Consider the following 14,550-nt stretch of genomic DNA (forward strand, 5'->3'; position numbering starts at 1 on the left):
ATATATATATATATATATATATATATATATAAAACTGCGGACAACCAATTAAACACCTAAAAAAACACCCCAAATCTCAATCTCATAGTTCCCGATCAAATTTTTATGATCCGCGCCGCTCAATGTGTGCATAATGTGATTTTAAGGGTGCTCGCGGGAAATTAGCAAAAAATATGACCGGAAAATGCTTGTTTTGAGCAGTTTTTAATTGAACCGTTCATCAAATCTAAGCTAAAAACTGCACAAATCAAACCCTTCCTGATTTTTTTTTTTTTGCTGATTTCTCACGAGTACCCTTAAAATCACGTTTTGACCATATTGAGTAGCTCGGATCATTAAAATTTGATTTGGAACTATGAGGTGTTTTTTTAGGTGTCTAATTAGTTGTCCCCAGAACCGCCCTGTATATATATATATTACAGTATATACTGATTAATAATTTAGACATTTAGTGTTAATGATTAATAATTTAATATTATACAATATTACAATATATATATTATACAGTATATACAGTAGTAACTAGTAATAGTAATGAATAAAAAATCTAATGATTAATCAGTTTGTTGTATGTATATATTAATACTAGTGTTGTTGATCATATTTTATATATATTTCGTATGTTGGATTGTTAGTTATTATGCAATATGGTGATGTTTATTCTTGCTTTGATGGTAGGAGTGAATATTGGTCATTTATGTTGTTTGAATATTGGTCATTTCTTTTTTTTTTAAATGCTCGCCTCACTTCAATGAGGCACTCGCCTCGCCCCACTTCAATGAGGGCTTTGTCGCTTCGCATATTTAAATCACTGGCTCAATGTAATCAGAACGTGATTTTAAGGGTACCCGCGAGAAATCGGCAAAAAAAAATGCGGGAGTCATTTTTTTTTGCTGATTTCTCGCAAGTACCCTTAAAATCACGTTCTGAACACATTGAGCGGCTCGGATCATCAAATTTGATTGGGAACTATGAGATTGAGATTTGGGGTTTTTTTTAGATATTTTTTTAGGTGTCCACGGAATTGCCCCGTTCATGCATTTGTGCAATGTAATCACTGATGAGCCTAAGATCCACCACTGGCACATCTACACCCCCACCAATAGCCACACAGGACCGCATCCTAGACATTGACGGTCAAATGAATGTATCAATCTGGATCAGATATGTAGTGGCAAAGCAGAAGTCTCTCGCTTCAAAGTAAGCTCAGTCTTTATCAAAGCATAAACAATGATCACAACCCTCTCCAATGGAGGCCACAGCACTTCCATTCAGCTAAATACAAGCAACCAGCCATACTTCCAGCACCCAAACATGATGAGGCCGAACTATAAATAACCAGTTAGTTGCAGAACTTCAAAAAGCTTCCAAGCACCAAAATCTATGCTTTGCCCCTCCCAAAGGGGCAGCATAAAACGTCACAGCATCAAGAACATAGCACCAATCAATCAGCGAAACATTCACTCTCCCTCCTTCCCAATGAGAAACGTATTTCAGCCAAGGTGATGTCTTGCCTGCCACACTGTTCAACCAAGCACCCAGACCAACATAATTTGCATAGTTAGACTTCACATCACAATCCCACAAAGTGGCAACAAATTGATATAGACATCTTCCTGCACACAAAATCTACAAACCCTATTCAACATCAGACCTATTCCTCTTAAACCCCTTGGAAAGGTATAGGACACCAACCAAAAAGTAGGGTTTTGGAACGTGGAGTAACCATGGACCTAAGAGAGATTGTATATGAGATAATTATCTCACATAAGATACTTTAATCATCAAAGAAACTTAATTAAAATGGCTTCTCTCGCTCTCATTCATGTTACTAGAAATTTTCCTTACTTATCAAATGCAAGCTGCTTCAAAAAAAAACTAAAAAATTATAAAATTCAAGTGTATAAAATGGGTTAGCAAGTAGGACATGTGTAGTGGCCTGCAAATGGAATCTATATATTTACCATACGTATTATATCTACCTATTAATTTGAATTAGTACATGCTAGACTTTAAACCAGCGACACTTGTTTGTAATATTGCATGTTATTATAAGTATATGATTAGTCATTAGTTATGATTTACTTTAATTTATCATTAACATAAATTAACATAATTATTTCATTGGTATTTTTGAAAACCGTGTCTGTATATTTATGCCTTCCTGCTAATACATAACCAGAATTCCATCAACCAAATCCGTCAATCGAAGATTCAAACCCCTCTGATCTTTCATATAATCCCTTAAATCACTCAACAAACCACATATTCTACTTCCGCCATATACACACACACTCAAACTCATGTCCACAGCCCACCTCACTGTCTATATATGGGCCTCAACCTGACATAATTAACTGAATCACTTCCGACAAACAAACAAAAAAATCCTTTATTTCCTATATCTATCCTCTTTAGGAGAGAGAGAGAGAGAGAGAGAGAGAGCATCACTTCCTCATTGCCATACTCTATCCACCACGATCATCTTCAACAATATTAGTCAGTCACCACCTACGGTCATCAGTAACTATTTTCTTTCTTCACCATTCATCAGCCTCAATCATCTTTTTTGTCCTTAGCCTAACTCAAATTCTAACACCTCCATCCTTCCATCCACCTCACCAGTCCCCCCTCCCATGCATCACCCATTCCACCGCACCCAACCGGAAAACCAACCAAGCAGCCAGACCCCTCCACAGCTGCACCACCTCTCATCCTCTACAATACTTTGCCCCACTCCACAGCCCTCAACCCAACAGAAATTCCATCCCAAAACAGCCCCATAAGCAGCAACCACCTCTCACCATCCCCATTTCATCACCGAGCACCACCACCAAGACCCACCGATGGCAAATCGTTTCCACCACACAACCACCATCCCTCAGCCCCTAATCCACCTAAAATGTCACTAAACGGCAACCGAAAAAGGAGGAAGAAGAAAAAAGGAAAGGAAAGGAAAGGAAAGAAATGAAGAAGAATGGGAGCCGAATGGCCCGCATCCCCTATGAATGCCGCCGAAACCACCACCCAGTGAAAGACCGACTGAACAGCCGCAATCCAACTCAAAAACAGTCCCAAAAGATGCTCTGACAGCCAAACATTTGCAAAAAAGGAAGAGGAAAAAGAAAAATTCAGCATCCTTGGGGTGATGTCGTAGTTTCTACGGGGTGGAGATGATGGGGCTGGTCCATGGATTTTACTTATTTTGCAGCATTTCGCTCTAAGGGTTGAAGGGAGATAATGCATCAAGCTGTTTGCGAGGGCAAACTTGATCCTCTTCCCCAAGGATATCCCAGACAGGGAACCCTAGGGGAGCCGCCTACATCTACCATCCGTGTACGAGCTATTCTAGATCTGAACAACTGCCCATCCTACCTCCAGGAAAAAAGAAAAGAGAGAGAGAGAGAGAGAGGAAACCGCCACCATCGGGCTCCCTAGACACCGTTGAAACGCTCATCTGACATCGGCAAACCTTCCAATGAAAAATAACGGGTTTGGAATTTGAGAGACAGATGGAATTTGAAGCACGACGGGTCAGATCATAACGTGTTTGGCCTCAACCCTCCACCCGATCCGAACTGGTCGAGTGATCTCGAATGGAAACCGATTACGACCATTAGGTTGAAAACGTCCGCCATTGCTTCTCTGATTATGATCAGGTTAGGGGCGGGTTCAACGGATCAGTGACAAAATGAAATAAAAAGCCCTGAAAGATCATCCATAGTATCATACATCCTTGTTTTGCCCCAGATTGTGTGCGATCTAAAGATATAGAGGGTTTCTAAATCAGTATATGAATGGAAATGCTAGGGTTTTACGAATTTCAGATGGTGGGGCCCGTGGGGGACTGAAAACAGACAGATCGTGGGAATTCTAGAAACTCAAAGTGAGGTGAGCGTTGGAATCTATGAGAGAGGGGGAGAGCAGATCCTTAGTATCCAAGAGTGAGGCCAGAGGGGGTCACGGAGAGAGAGGGAGATAGGGAGGAGAATGAGAGAGGGAAAGGGGTAGAGAAGTCTGAAGTTTTAAGACTCAAAATGTGAAGCGGCGCTAGGTTAAAAAGAGACAAGGTCATTGCGTGTGGACATGTGTAGGATTGTCGGCCGGATCTCATAGTTTGCAGCCTCCAAACCCACTATCCGCCAGAAAGTCACCTTTTCCCGAACATTTGAAGCCGTAGCCAACAGTTGCCTATTTAAAAAAGGCCCGCATATCATCGGATTGGACCAGTTCAGTCAGTTTTTTTTTGGCTCTCACGGGTTTTTCCTTACCCCTACCCTGCCACTTTTCTCATCACCCTGACCGAAGACACTCGCCCTCTCCCTCTCCCTCTCTCAGCAAAACTCTTTCACACTCTTGGACTCCCTTGCCCTCACTAATCGCTTTCCTCAATTGCTCCATTACTGCCCCAATTAGGAAGCTCAGAGGAAATCCCATCGGCTAGACCACCGTGCAGTTGCCAGAATATCCTTCAAAGTTTATGAAAATATATATTTACACTAGAACCCCACTTCTTGTGAAGATGATGAAATTAGGCCCCAACTGGAATTTGTATCCCTCACTTTTAGTTACTACAGATTGATCTACTTATCATAGAGTACCCAACGAGTACGAGTATGGCAAAAAGAGTCTCTAAAAGCATCCACACCAGACTCTTCAAATTTTGGATCAAATTATCCCTTAAAAGTCACTTTATTACTTTAACTAGCCATTTTTACAATGTCCACTGCATCAAGCTCTTTACTCTCGCTCTCTTCTCAATTAAATATTCCTACAATTACACAAAATATCCACCAGCATAATTGAGAATATTCTTCTCTCTCCTACTTTCCCCAATCTCTCACGTATACACAACAAACCCACAGCGTTGATGGCGGAGAACCCACAGCGTTGATCTTCATTTTTTACCCGTCCACTAAAACCTCAAAATTCCTCATCTCTCTCGTGTTTTTGGCTCGTCCGATGACAGCGGCTTCCGATCTGTGTTCATCTCTGGCGGAGAAACCCTAACTAACGGTTGCGGCGGCAGCGAAGTCCGATCTATGTTCATCTCTCTTAGCGATTTGGCCACCCCGAACCGAGCGGTTTTCACCGGCTACAGGTATGGATCTCTAGACCAATAAAATATTGCAGTTTATTACAAAACGAGTGAACAGTGGCTCGGTTCATGTAGCGGGTCATTGTAGCAAAGTTACACCTTTTTCATAATAGCAAGCTTAGAGCCGAGTCTGATGCAGCCCCCTTGTTGGGGTTTTGCTCGCTAGTATAATTTTAAAGGTGGAGTAGCTAGACTAGTGCGGATGCTCTAATTGCATTTCGAAAATAATATTTGGATCCCACGAGTTAGTGATACGATTAACTTAACTAATAACTAATACTATCTGTAAGGACTCTCACCTAGATAATACGATTACGATTAGGTATTATGGTATAATGAATAAGTTAGTCATTTTATTAATCTTTTTAAGAAGATTTCGGTCACTCGTTGACTTAAGGGTCATAGAAATGACTTGTCTTGACGATTCGACGGTACCTTCCAGGCAACCTTGCGGATAGCCTAGAGGTGATTTTCAAACGATTTAAATTGAACTAGTTCAAGAATTCAGTATTGGAGGTAGAACGTCGCCCGATTCTGGCTGACATTGCGTATCGACTGCGAATTAGGCCGCAGGCACGTTTCGAAGTCGAGAGGCCTGCTGCATTAAAATTTCAAAGTTTTGGATTTTTCCTTAGAATTCCGAGAGTAGGACGATTCTTAAAATTTTCTAATTAGTCTATGGTGCGAATTTGGTATTTTTCTGAGATCGAATTCCAGACAGTTTTCGTACACCGAGTTTTTTTCCATTTTGCATGGACCGGTGGCATGGATGAGTCAACAAATGTCCAAATCAAGGACACTTGTCTCAGTCCACCAACATATCCCTTGCCTATAAATAGGCTTGACTTGCTTGACTTGTGTTGTTCTTTTTCAAAGCAAAGCAAAACACATATATATAGAGAGAGAGAGAGAGAAGTCCGAGAGTGAGAGAGAGAGAGAGCTTAGGAGGAGAGAGAAAAACCCATTTGAGCTTAGGTACAGTTTATCTTTTCTGTTTTCTATCTTATTTTGTTGAATCTTAGCTGATTTGGTTTGCATGCAAGCCAAAAGGGATGCTAAGACATGTTGTAATTCTAGGACAGATTTTCTGAGCTTCAGTTTCCGCCATTTTTTACTCTTTCAAGCTACGAATTGTTACTGGGTTCCTTCGAGTAAGTTGTAGATCTTGTTGTTGGGAAGATTTAGCCACTGGAATCAACTGAAACGGATTTAAAATGAATTATTTATGAATTTTTTTCTGCAAGCTGTCCAGTGTAGGACGAATCTGAAAATTCCCCTTTTGTTTTGAGATTTATGCTTTTGTTTTGTAAAGAGAGTCACTATATTATTTTTTCTGGAGTTGCATCTATGGATTAGTAACTTTGGGATCTAGTATTACTTTGATTGGATTAAAAATGAGTGAGTTATGCTCTTTTTGTTAAAAGGTGGCAATTTCTCCTATTTTGAGTAGTTTGTAGTCATTTTTGTGAAATTTTGTATTATGAACTAATTTTTCTCCGAATTTTTATGAATTAATTGAACATTTTACTTTTAAGATCAGAACCTAAATTTTAGTTTTTAGTCTCAAATAAATTATGATATTACATTTGGTTAAGCCGTTATGCTGTCGGTTTTAAAACTAGTCTAACATTTTATTATATGTATACAAATTTCTTGTGACTTTGCATGTCTTATTCTTTTATTCTTTTCTTTATATTGAGTTGTATTTTGAATTTTTAAGTTGATTACTTAAGTCGGGTGCATCGTTTGGTGATAAATGGACGTTTGATTCCAAGAACGAACCCCGACACCTCCTATCGACTGAATAAGTTTTCTATTATCCTAAAATCATGCATGCACAAGATTTGACATAGTGTGACATGTACCAAAGTGTTTACAAAAAAAAAAAAAAAAAAGGAGTTTAAATTACTATTTTGCCCTTAGGGCCATTTCGTGCCTAAACTACCATTTTCTTGTACTAACCGGTGAAGTTAATCTTTTACGTTAATTTTCTTTGAATTTTTACTTTTGGATCAGATTTTCATTAATTTAAATTTTAAGTTGATTAAAATAGTTTGAGTCTCCTATATTAAAGGTTAATAGACTATTTTACTCTTTGGGAAGTAATTATGTTTCTATACTTATTCTTTTGACTAATTTCTCTTCTTTTGACTTTTAACATCTTAGTTGGTCGATGTTTGACTTTGGTCTTACTTTATGTTTAGGTTCGGGTGTGCGAGGGTGAACCAGTAGGACACGTCTAGCCTCAGCTGCATCGGCAGGACGAGAGGTGAAACATGCACTACCTTTGCTATACTTTGTTTTAATGCCTAAATCGCCTTTGCATGTTATAATGAAAAAGGAATTTCTTATGAAATAATGCTGAAAAGGAATATATAATTTTCTTGTCGATGCATCTGAACATGTGTCCCTACTTGAGGACGGTAAAAAGACAAAGTGGAATTGGAGTAATAAGGTTGGAGGATATTGATCAGATATCCTGATGGTTTGACGTCATTCCCTTTTATGTAGAGGTAGCTCCTCTAGATTTCTAATTGAAACTTGTTCATGAAAGATGCATGAAATTGACGAACAGATGGGATAATATGATATCTTGAATATCTTGAAGGTTTTCTACTTAAAGCTAGAAATGATAAGATTTCATTGTACCAATTTAATTTGGGTTGATCAATCCATGACGTAACAAGGATGCATGGTTTTGAGGATGGAAGAAAGAACTTGTTGTTTCTCAAGAAGTTTTTCAAGTTAAACTTTGAATTCGATGTGTCATGTTTCACATGAGCTTTAGCTTATGAATTTTCAAAATAACTCTTTTCAGGTCAACAGCAGTAGATGGACTAATCTTCGCCTAAAGTTGAAGTTCTTTTGTTGTATATATGCTCATATGTGCCGTTGTCATTAAGATCTGTTATATAGGATAGTTTTTGTTAGCCGGTTTGTCCCGGTCTATGACGACTTAAGCTGTGTAATCTATGTACCCGTATGACTTTTTGCATCCGCACGCCAGAACTCTGGATAGTTTGCGATATGAAAGTTAGTAACTTTAAAATAAATAAATAAATAATGCTACATTTATAATCGCAAATCTTAAGTCCTTTGGCAACTAGTATGAAGGGGTTTTAAATAAATCTTCTCTTAACTGTTTACAACTTTAGACCTAAGGTGACTTAATCACACTGGTCGGTCATTGACCCATGTCTCGTTGGGTTGGGTCGTGACACTATCCGCATTAGTGATCATTAGTACGTCCATGTGTAGGTATTTTGAGTAGTCTAGCCACAGAGTGGCGCAGCCAGAAATTTAGGTTGGTAGGGGCACCATTAAACATGGTCTTAGAATTTTCTATTTTTTACTTATAGTAAACAACCATAATATAAAATAAATGAACTTAAAACATAAAATTTGCTACAATAGACATATAGATAATGAGTCTTTATGGAAAACAAATACGTAAAAGATAGGAGTAACTTTTATGGAAACTTGACAAAGATACTATAGATGTAAGTGTTATAAGAGGAAAAATGTGTATAATTTTTTATACAAATTGTCATGACCTTTATAATTTGGGATAAAATTGAAATTATTGAAAATGGCGTGGGGACCCGTGCCCCCACTGGTCCTACTGTGGCTCTGCCACTCAGGTCGCACGACAAGTTAGGCACTACTTTTCAGTGTGTTGCGCAATACTTGGTTTACATGCATTTTATAATGTTTGAGATGAAATGCTATTTGCTTAAAAGTAGGGAAAGGATTTTTACACTCCCCTTTTTACCAATAGCACACCCCTTTTTATCTTGTAGTGTGTGAATTTACAAAACAGTCCATGCATTTTTGTGAAAAATTATTGCATTGAGGGGTAGTTTAGTAAATTCACCCAACTAAAACACAAAAGGGGGAGTGCCATTAGTAAAACAGGAATGTTAAAATCATTTTCCTAAAATTACTGGGAGATGTAAATCATTGTTGTACTACATAATCAACTTAAATGATATAAACTGTGACTATCGGGAAAAGAAACCCACTTCTAGAGTGTAAAGTGCGCAGTTATGGCGAAGTGCTACACAAAAGAGTGAGAGCCACCTCTAGGGCTAAGTGCTACAAACCGTAATTGGTATTTCACATTAATTCCAAGTTGTCCTTAGACCATGAGAATATGTTCTGGAATATATGGATTTCATGTTTTGTTGTACTATGATTCATTTGAATGGTGTACCATGTGCTATGGGATGTTACAACAGTCAAGTGACATCTATTCTTCTATTCTAATATATAAACGTAGAACACCAGTTTGGTGTCTCCCATTTCTGAAGCCCCGTCACTAAAGCAAAATCCATAATGGCCCATCTAAAAATTAAGTGCTTACGACTATTTTTAACTTGCCATTAAATAACTGTTATGGGCAAAATAGCAATCAAAAACCACCTACCAGAACCACCTATCAGGCAACATTTGGATCCTAATATCATACCATCTCTCCGCGAGGGGTATCTCCCCAAACTGTTCTGGCAGAAAACCATTAGATTATGGTATTTTCTTGAATCATTGTATGAATTGATGATTGGACCTATCTCTCTTGGACTAAAATGAAAAGTTGAAAATTACATGTTGAAGTATTGATGTTTGGCGAATATGGGCATTAACTCTTTGATGCTCGCTTTGTGCTTCGTGGACTCGCATAATGTATCTTATGGTTTGTAATTGTCCTAACTCTATACTTAGAAGCTTTGGATTATGTTAATTATCTTACACTTCAGTTTACTTTGATTTATTTAGTATAAAATTTAACTAACGTCAGAAATACCTAAACTATATCTCTTGTAGGCCTTGGGCAGGTTTAACACTTGTCAGGCCGGTCACGACCTCCAGGGTCGGTTTTGGGTTGCGACACACTATACATTAGAGTAGCAACAATTTAGTTTCCTTCCAATTAAATAACTGTATATGAGCTTTCTACGAGCTATAATGATTTCAAGCCTTTAGATTGACAAGCCAAGGCAAACTACCAGATTGAAATCCCAATTTCTCATAGAGAATCTCATAAAACTAGGTTTTATTGAGTTCAAAGAGCATGTCATCAACGAACTATAGAATAACAGAACATGCCAAAGAAAAAATAGATATCAAAATTCTGAGATCAAAATTATCTTACTTCAGTCAGCTCAAGGTCTGGGCTTTTTGCCAATAATGATACTTCTCTCCTCACATCATGATTTTCAGCCAGTTCAGCTTCGAAATCCTCATCAAATGCAACTGGAGAAGAATATCAAAGTGAAGGATTAAATTAAAGACTCCTCCTTGTCAACCATAAATACTGAAAATTTTCCATCCTCTGTTTGTTAAAGACTTGGACGAAAGCTAATTAAAAATCAAGGAGTGAGTGATGCACCAGAACCATAGAGTGTTAACAATTTCAACTCCTTCATATAGTACTTGATAGTCTTGGGATTTAAGAGCCATAGCCCTGTTAAATGCAACGCAGCGAGACGGATGGTACGTGGACTTTTAGTGCCTTCCTTGAGAATGTTTTCAATAAACTGCAGAAAGGGTGTAGAAAATAAGTACAAAGTTATCAGAACAGAATCAACGGGGTGAGGGAGAGATACAAAGAACCACACACCCATTTGAGAGGCCCAGGTGAATTGTTAGTTTCATGCATCCACTCCTTGTCAAACACAGAATAATGCAAGACACAAGATAAAAGTGCAGCAATAGGTGCAACTCTCCGCTTATTGCAGCTGACATGCATTATCCAAGAAGAATGGACCAAATGCCACATCATCTGCAAAGAGGTTAAAGCCAGGAAAAAAACTGTCAAACAAATGCAGCTATTCCTTCAATTTGAATAACGTGTAATTGCAGCTATTCCTTCAATTTGAATAACGTGTAATTGTACACAAAATTTATATCTTTGACTTTGCAAAATGGATGTATATTGTGGGATGGCCAAAAATGGAACAATGGACCAACAAAAGCGGAGAAAGAGAGTTCCTAATTTATCATGTGCACCAATGTTTGGTGTTGAATGACGTTGTCTTTTGTTTCTCAACATCATTGCTCAATCAAACATATAACTAGTCAGTTGTAGGATGTCAAATATAGGATAACTGTGTGATCCCTAAATGTATATCTAGAACAAATCAAAATTTTGCTATTAGTGAATCTCCTCACTCATCTCAAGCAACTAGGCTGATTCCTTACCTCTTCCTTACCTCCAAGCTGGTAAAATCCTAACCATTCTTTTGCCTCTACAACATTAACATCATCCTCTCAAATTTTGCTCACCCCAGCTTGAAGGAAATCTCAGCAAAAAGTCAAGACGGCCAAAGTCTCCTTTGATGTCTGTGTCCAGACTGCATATTCTTGAATTTCTCATAGTTAGGATCAGTGTGTTGACAGTTATCAATGAATGTGTCTCACGCTGTCAGCTATCTCTGCAGCCTTTAAACTAATTGTCTTCACATTTTGGATGGAAGTCAAGTCCTCAACACTTTTGGATTCGATCATTAGATTCAAAACTGTTTCGGAGGAACAATACTGTCTTGTGTTATTCTTGGAGCTATTATCAGAACTTGACAGGAATTGGTCATGCAGCATAGTACTTGTCTGCCACTTCATTGTTTTCTCATGTAATGCATAAACCTATCACTATCTATGAAGAATAGGACAGAATACAGGGGATACTAACAGAAAGGAACACCATCAAAACTAAATGCTGTTACACATGTGTCCACCTTTGGTCAAACTCATCAAGGTGTAACATGTAGATCCACACACATGCATACAACAATCAATAAGCCAAATATGGCACCAACCTGCACATCGATGCCATCGCTTGAGGAGACAGCTGAACGCATCCTTCCAGGATTAAACAGCTCCAATACCAAGCTGATAGACCTCAGCATGGGCAAAGCAGAAGCCTCCCCAGCATTCTCAAGGCTAAAAGTTCATTATGGGGAGAACTAATTAGAATAAAGAATCTCGAGGACCAGAAAATGCATTACTATAGACGCTGGAACCAGATTTTGCATACTAGGTAACTACAAAATGGTCAACGGTTGATCCTTTCCTTCCAAAGGATAATATGTAGTAACTTAATTCATATGAAACGGTATCTAGTTCAAGTTAATCATGTTATTTCTTGTGGCCTCAGGCCACTTTTTTTGATAGTCAAATGACTCAAATCACTAAAAAGCACCAAAAGGTGGCATGATAGGCACCTCGTGCTTCTATATGTTAAAGAAAAAGAAGAATATCACCAGACTAGATCAAAAAAACTAACATTTTGGCATTCCGATTGAATATTGCAAAAAATTACTTGTTAAACAGGATAAACACAAACTGCTTGCCGAAGAGTCTTTCCAAATCATGCCTACAAATACTCAAAGCAAACATACTGCAGCAACAAGTATTCAACACCATAATGCATGTAAACTCGGTAGAAGTAATCTGGTCTGCCCCCTTACCTATCGACAAGATCACGAAATACCGAACGGAGTGTGGAATCTGAGAAGAACCAACTACTAGTTTGTATATGAACTCCGTTCTCAAAAGCATGTCTAGGGATTGACAACAGATACTCAAGGCAAATCCACTGAAAATGGTCACATAAGTTCTTGGAATCATTCACTCAATAATCAAAATATTTGGAAGAAATTATAGGATCCCTATACTAGGACAAAACAACATAAATGATAAAATGGCACAACAATAGTAGAAACCATAGCATCTGCAATTAATCCAGGCAGGAGGACATTCATTGCTGACAACAATAGGAGACTAATTTATTCGAATAAATAATAAGAAGGTAAAAAGGTTAGACTAAGACTTTGTCAGCCCAGAGAGCAGACAGAGAGAAAAAAAGAAAGCAAAAGAAGGAATTTGAAGAAAAGGCAGAGAGCCCCGTAGGACTCCAAATTGCTATATGGTAAAGCACACAGTCCCTGCACAAATACTTGCATGCCTACAAACACAATATTCACACAGGAAAAAATGGAAAACGGAAAAGTAGGGAGAGGAAAAAGCACCTTCCAATTCATCAAAGTTGCCCGTCTAGTTCGTACCAATTTTCCAACTGCAATTAGAGTGTTGATATTCTGAAGAAAAGAAAGAACCAAGGAATCTAGTACAGATTTGCCTTCTGCTTTCAGGGATGAGGATATATGATTCTCCATTATGAGATTCAAAGCTAATGAAGAGAACCCAGAAACAACTGCTTTCAGAACATGAGCCAGTGCTTCATGCGCTGCCAGCTGAATTTCTGCCTCAGCCTATTTGGAGCATTTTGAGTCAATTAGTGAGTGGTAGTATCCTACTCAAACTAACAAATTCCAACAGTAACTGACATGTCCAGAATGACATACAAGTCCGCAGACTACATGCCAAACATACCTCTGAATCAGAAGTTGGCGATGAAACAATCTTCCAAAAGAAGTTCCACAAAAAATTGAAAGCAAAATTCAGCAAACCATCACTTTCCGATTGTACACACCATAGTGAGACAACGGCAACTGCCTTCACCGACATTATCTATTCATCCAAATGAACGGAACACAAGAAAGATTAACAACCAAGTGCCAGTACCATTTATTAACAAGTAGAACAGGAATAAAAGCTGAATTGACTGCTGAAGAAAACCAAGACAAGGAGGCAAAAGTCTCCAAAACTAAAAGAAAACAAACTCATTGCCACAGGAGTGAATGTTTCAAAAGAGTATGCAATATTCGGAGGTAGGCAACATGAATATGAAACCTCAAGCAAAGAAAGAAACCACCCATCTTTTATCAACAAGACTTCATCCATTGATAGCTATCAAGTTTTCATCTTTACAAGACTACAAGTACATCCCTACTATGATCACAGCAACCTAAAATCTGCAAAAGTATCAACAAAATTTTATTTTATTTCCTACACAGTAGAGAATTCACAGGAGATGGTCAAGAGAAATTGGGTTTCACTAGTGGACAGTGGATCATGTCACAAAATATAACCTTTTTGTTCACCTCATATCACAACCGCTGTTCACCAGCAAACCATTTTTTGGGCTCCAGCGGGCAAGCAACCCCGCTATAGATGAACTAACTTTAAGAAAGTCACAAATAGATGAGTTTCACTTGCCCAAAAAGAACACACAATGTTCCAAGTAGCTTATGACTAAGAGTGTTTAAGGAAGATAAATATATTCTGTGCATCCATGCTTCAAGCTCCAAACAATTAGATTAAGGAATTTATGATTGTCAAACAAAGCAAGGAATCATACAGCTTGCAGTACAGCAGTAGTGGCAGAGAACGGCAATCGACGCTGACTTGGTCCTCCAAGCTTTCCCTTTATGGAACAAGGAAGATTGGTAGCCTCCAATACACCAGACCAAAATATAGAACTAGATGAAGTGGCAAAGGAAACCAGTCCCTCCTACACAGGCAGAATAATATTCATTTACAGCAAACTATAACTG

General features: G+C 38.3%; 1 protein-coding gene across 4 annotated transcripts in view; it reads right to left on the bottom strand.

The window, feature by feature from the left end:
* Positions 1 to 14,550, bottom strand: part of LOC131308104 (uncharacterized) — a 53,471-nt gene that overhangs the window by 23,308 nt on the left and 15,613 nt on the right. For all 4 annotated transcript variants that reach the window (XR_009194306.1, XM_058334921.1, XM_058334920.1 and 1 more), the window contains 8 exons: positions 14,355 to 14,507; positions 13,487 to 13,624; positions 13,123 to 13,365; positions 12,562 to 12,689; positions 11,911 to 12,034; positions 10,716 to 10,877; positions 10,485 to 10,632; positions 10,248 to 10,348 (listed from right to left, as the gene is read on the bottom strand). Coding sequence is in view for 3 of the 4 variants with exons in the window: in XM_058334921.1 (XP_058190904.1) it covers positions 10,248 to 10,348; positions 10,485 to 10,632; positions 10,716 to 10,877; positions 11,911 to 12,034; positions 12,562 to 12,689; positions 13,123 to 13,365; positions 13,487 to 13,624; positions 14,355 to 14,507 (1,197 nt within the window). In the remaining variant the exon portion in view is untranslated. The remainder of the gene's footprint in view (positions 1 to 10,247; positions 10,349 to 10,484; positions 10,633 to 10,715; positions 10,878 to 11,910; positions 12,035 to 12,561; positions 12,690 to 13,122; positions 13,366 to 13,486; positions 13,625 to 14,354; positions 14,508 to 14,550) is intronic.

This window comes from Rhododendron vialii, chromosome 11a (assembly GCF_030253575.1).
Source record: "Rhododendron vialii isolate Sample 1 chromosome 11a, ASM3025357v1".
NCBI lineage: Eukaryota > Viridiplantae > Streptophyta > Magnoliopsida > Ericales > Ericaceae > Rhododendron > Rhododendron vialii.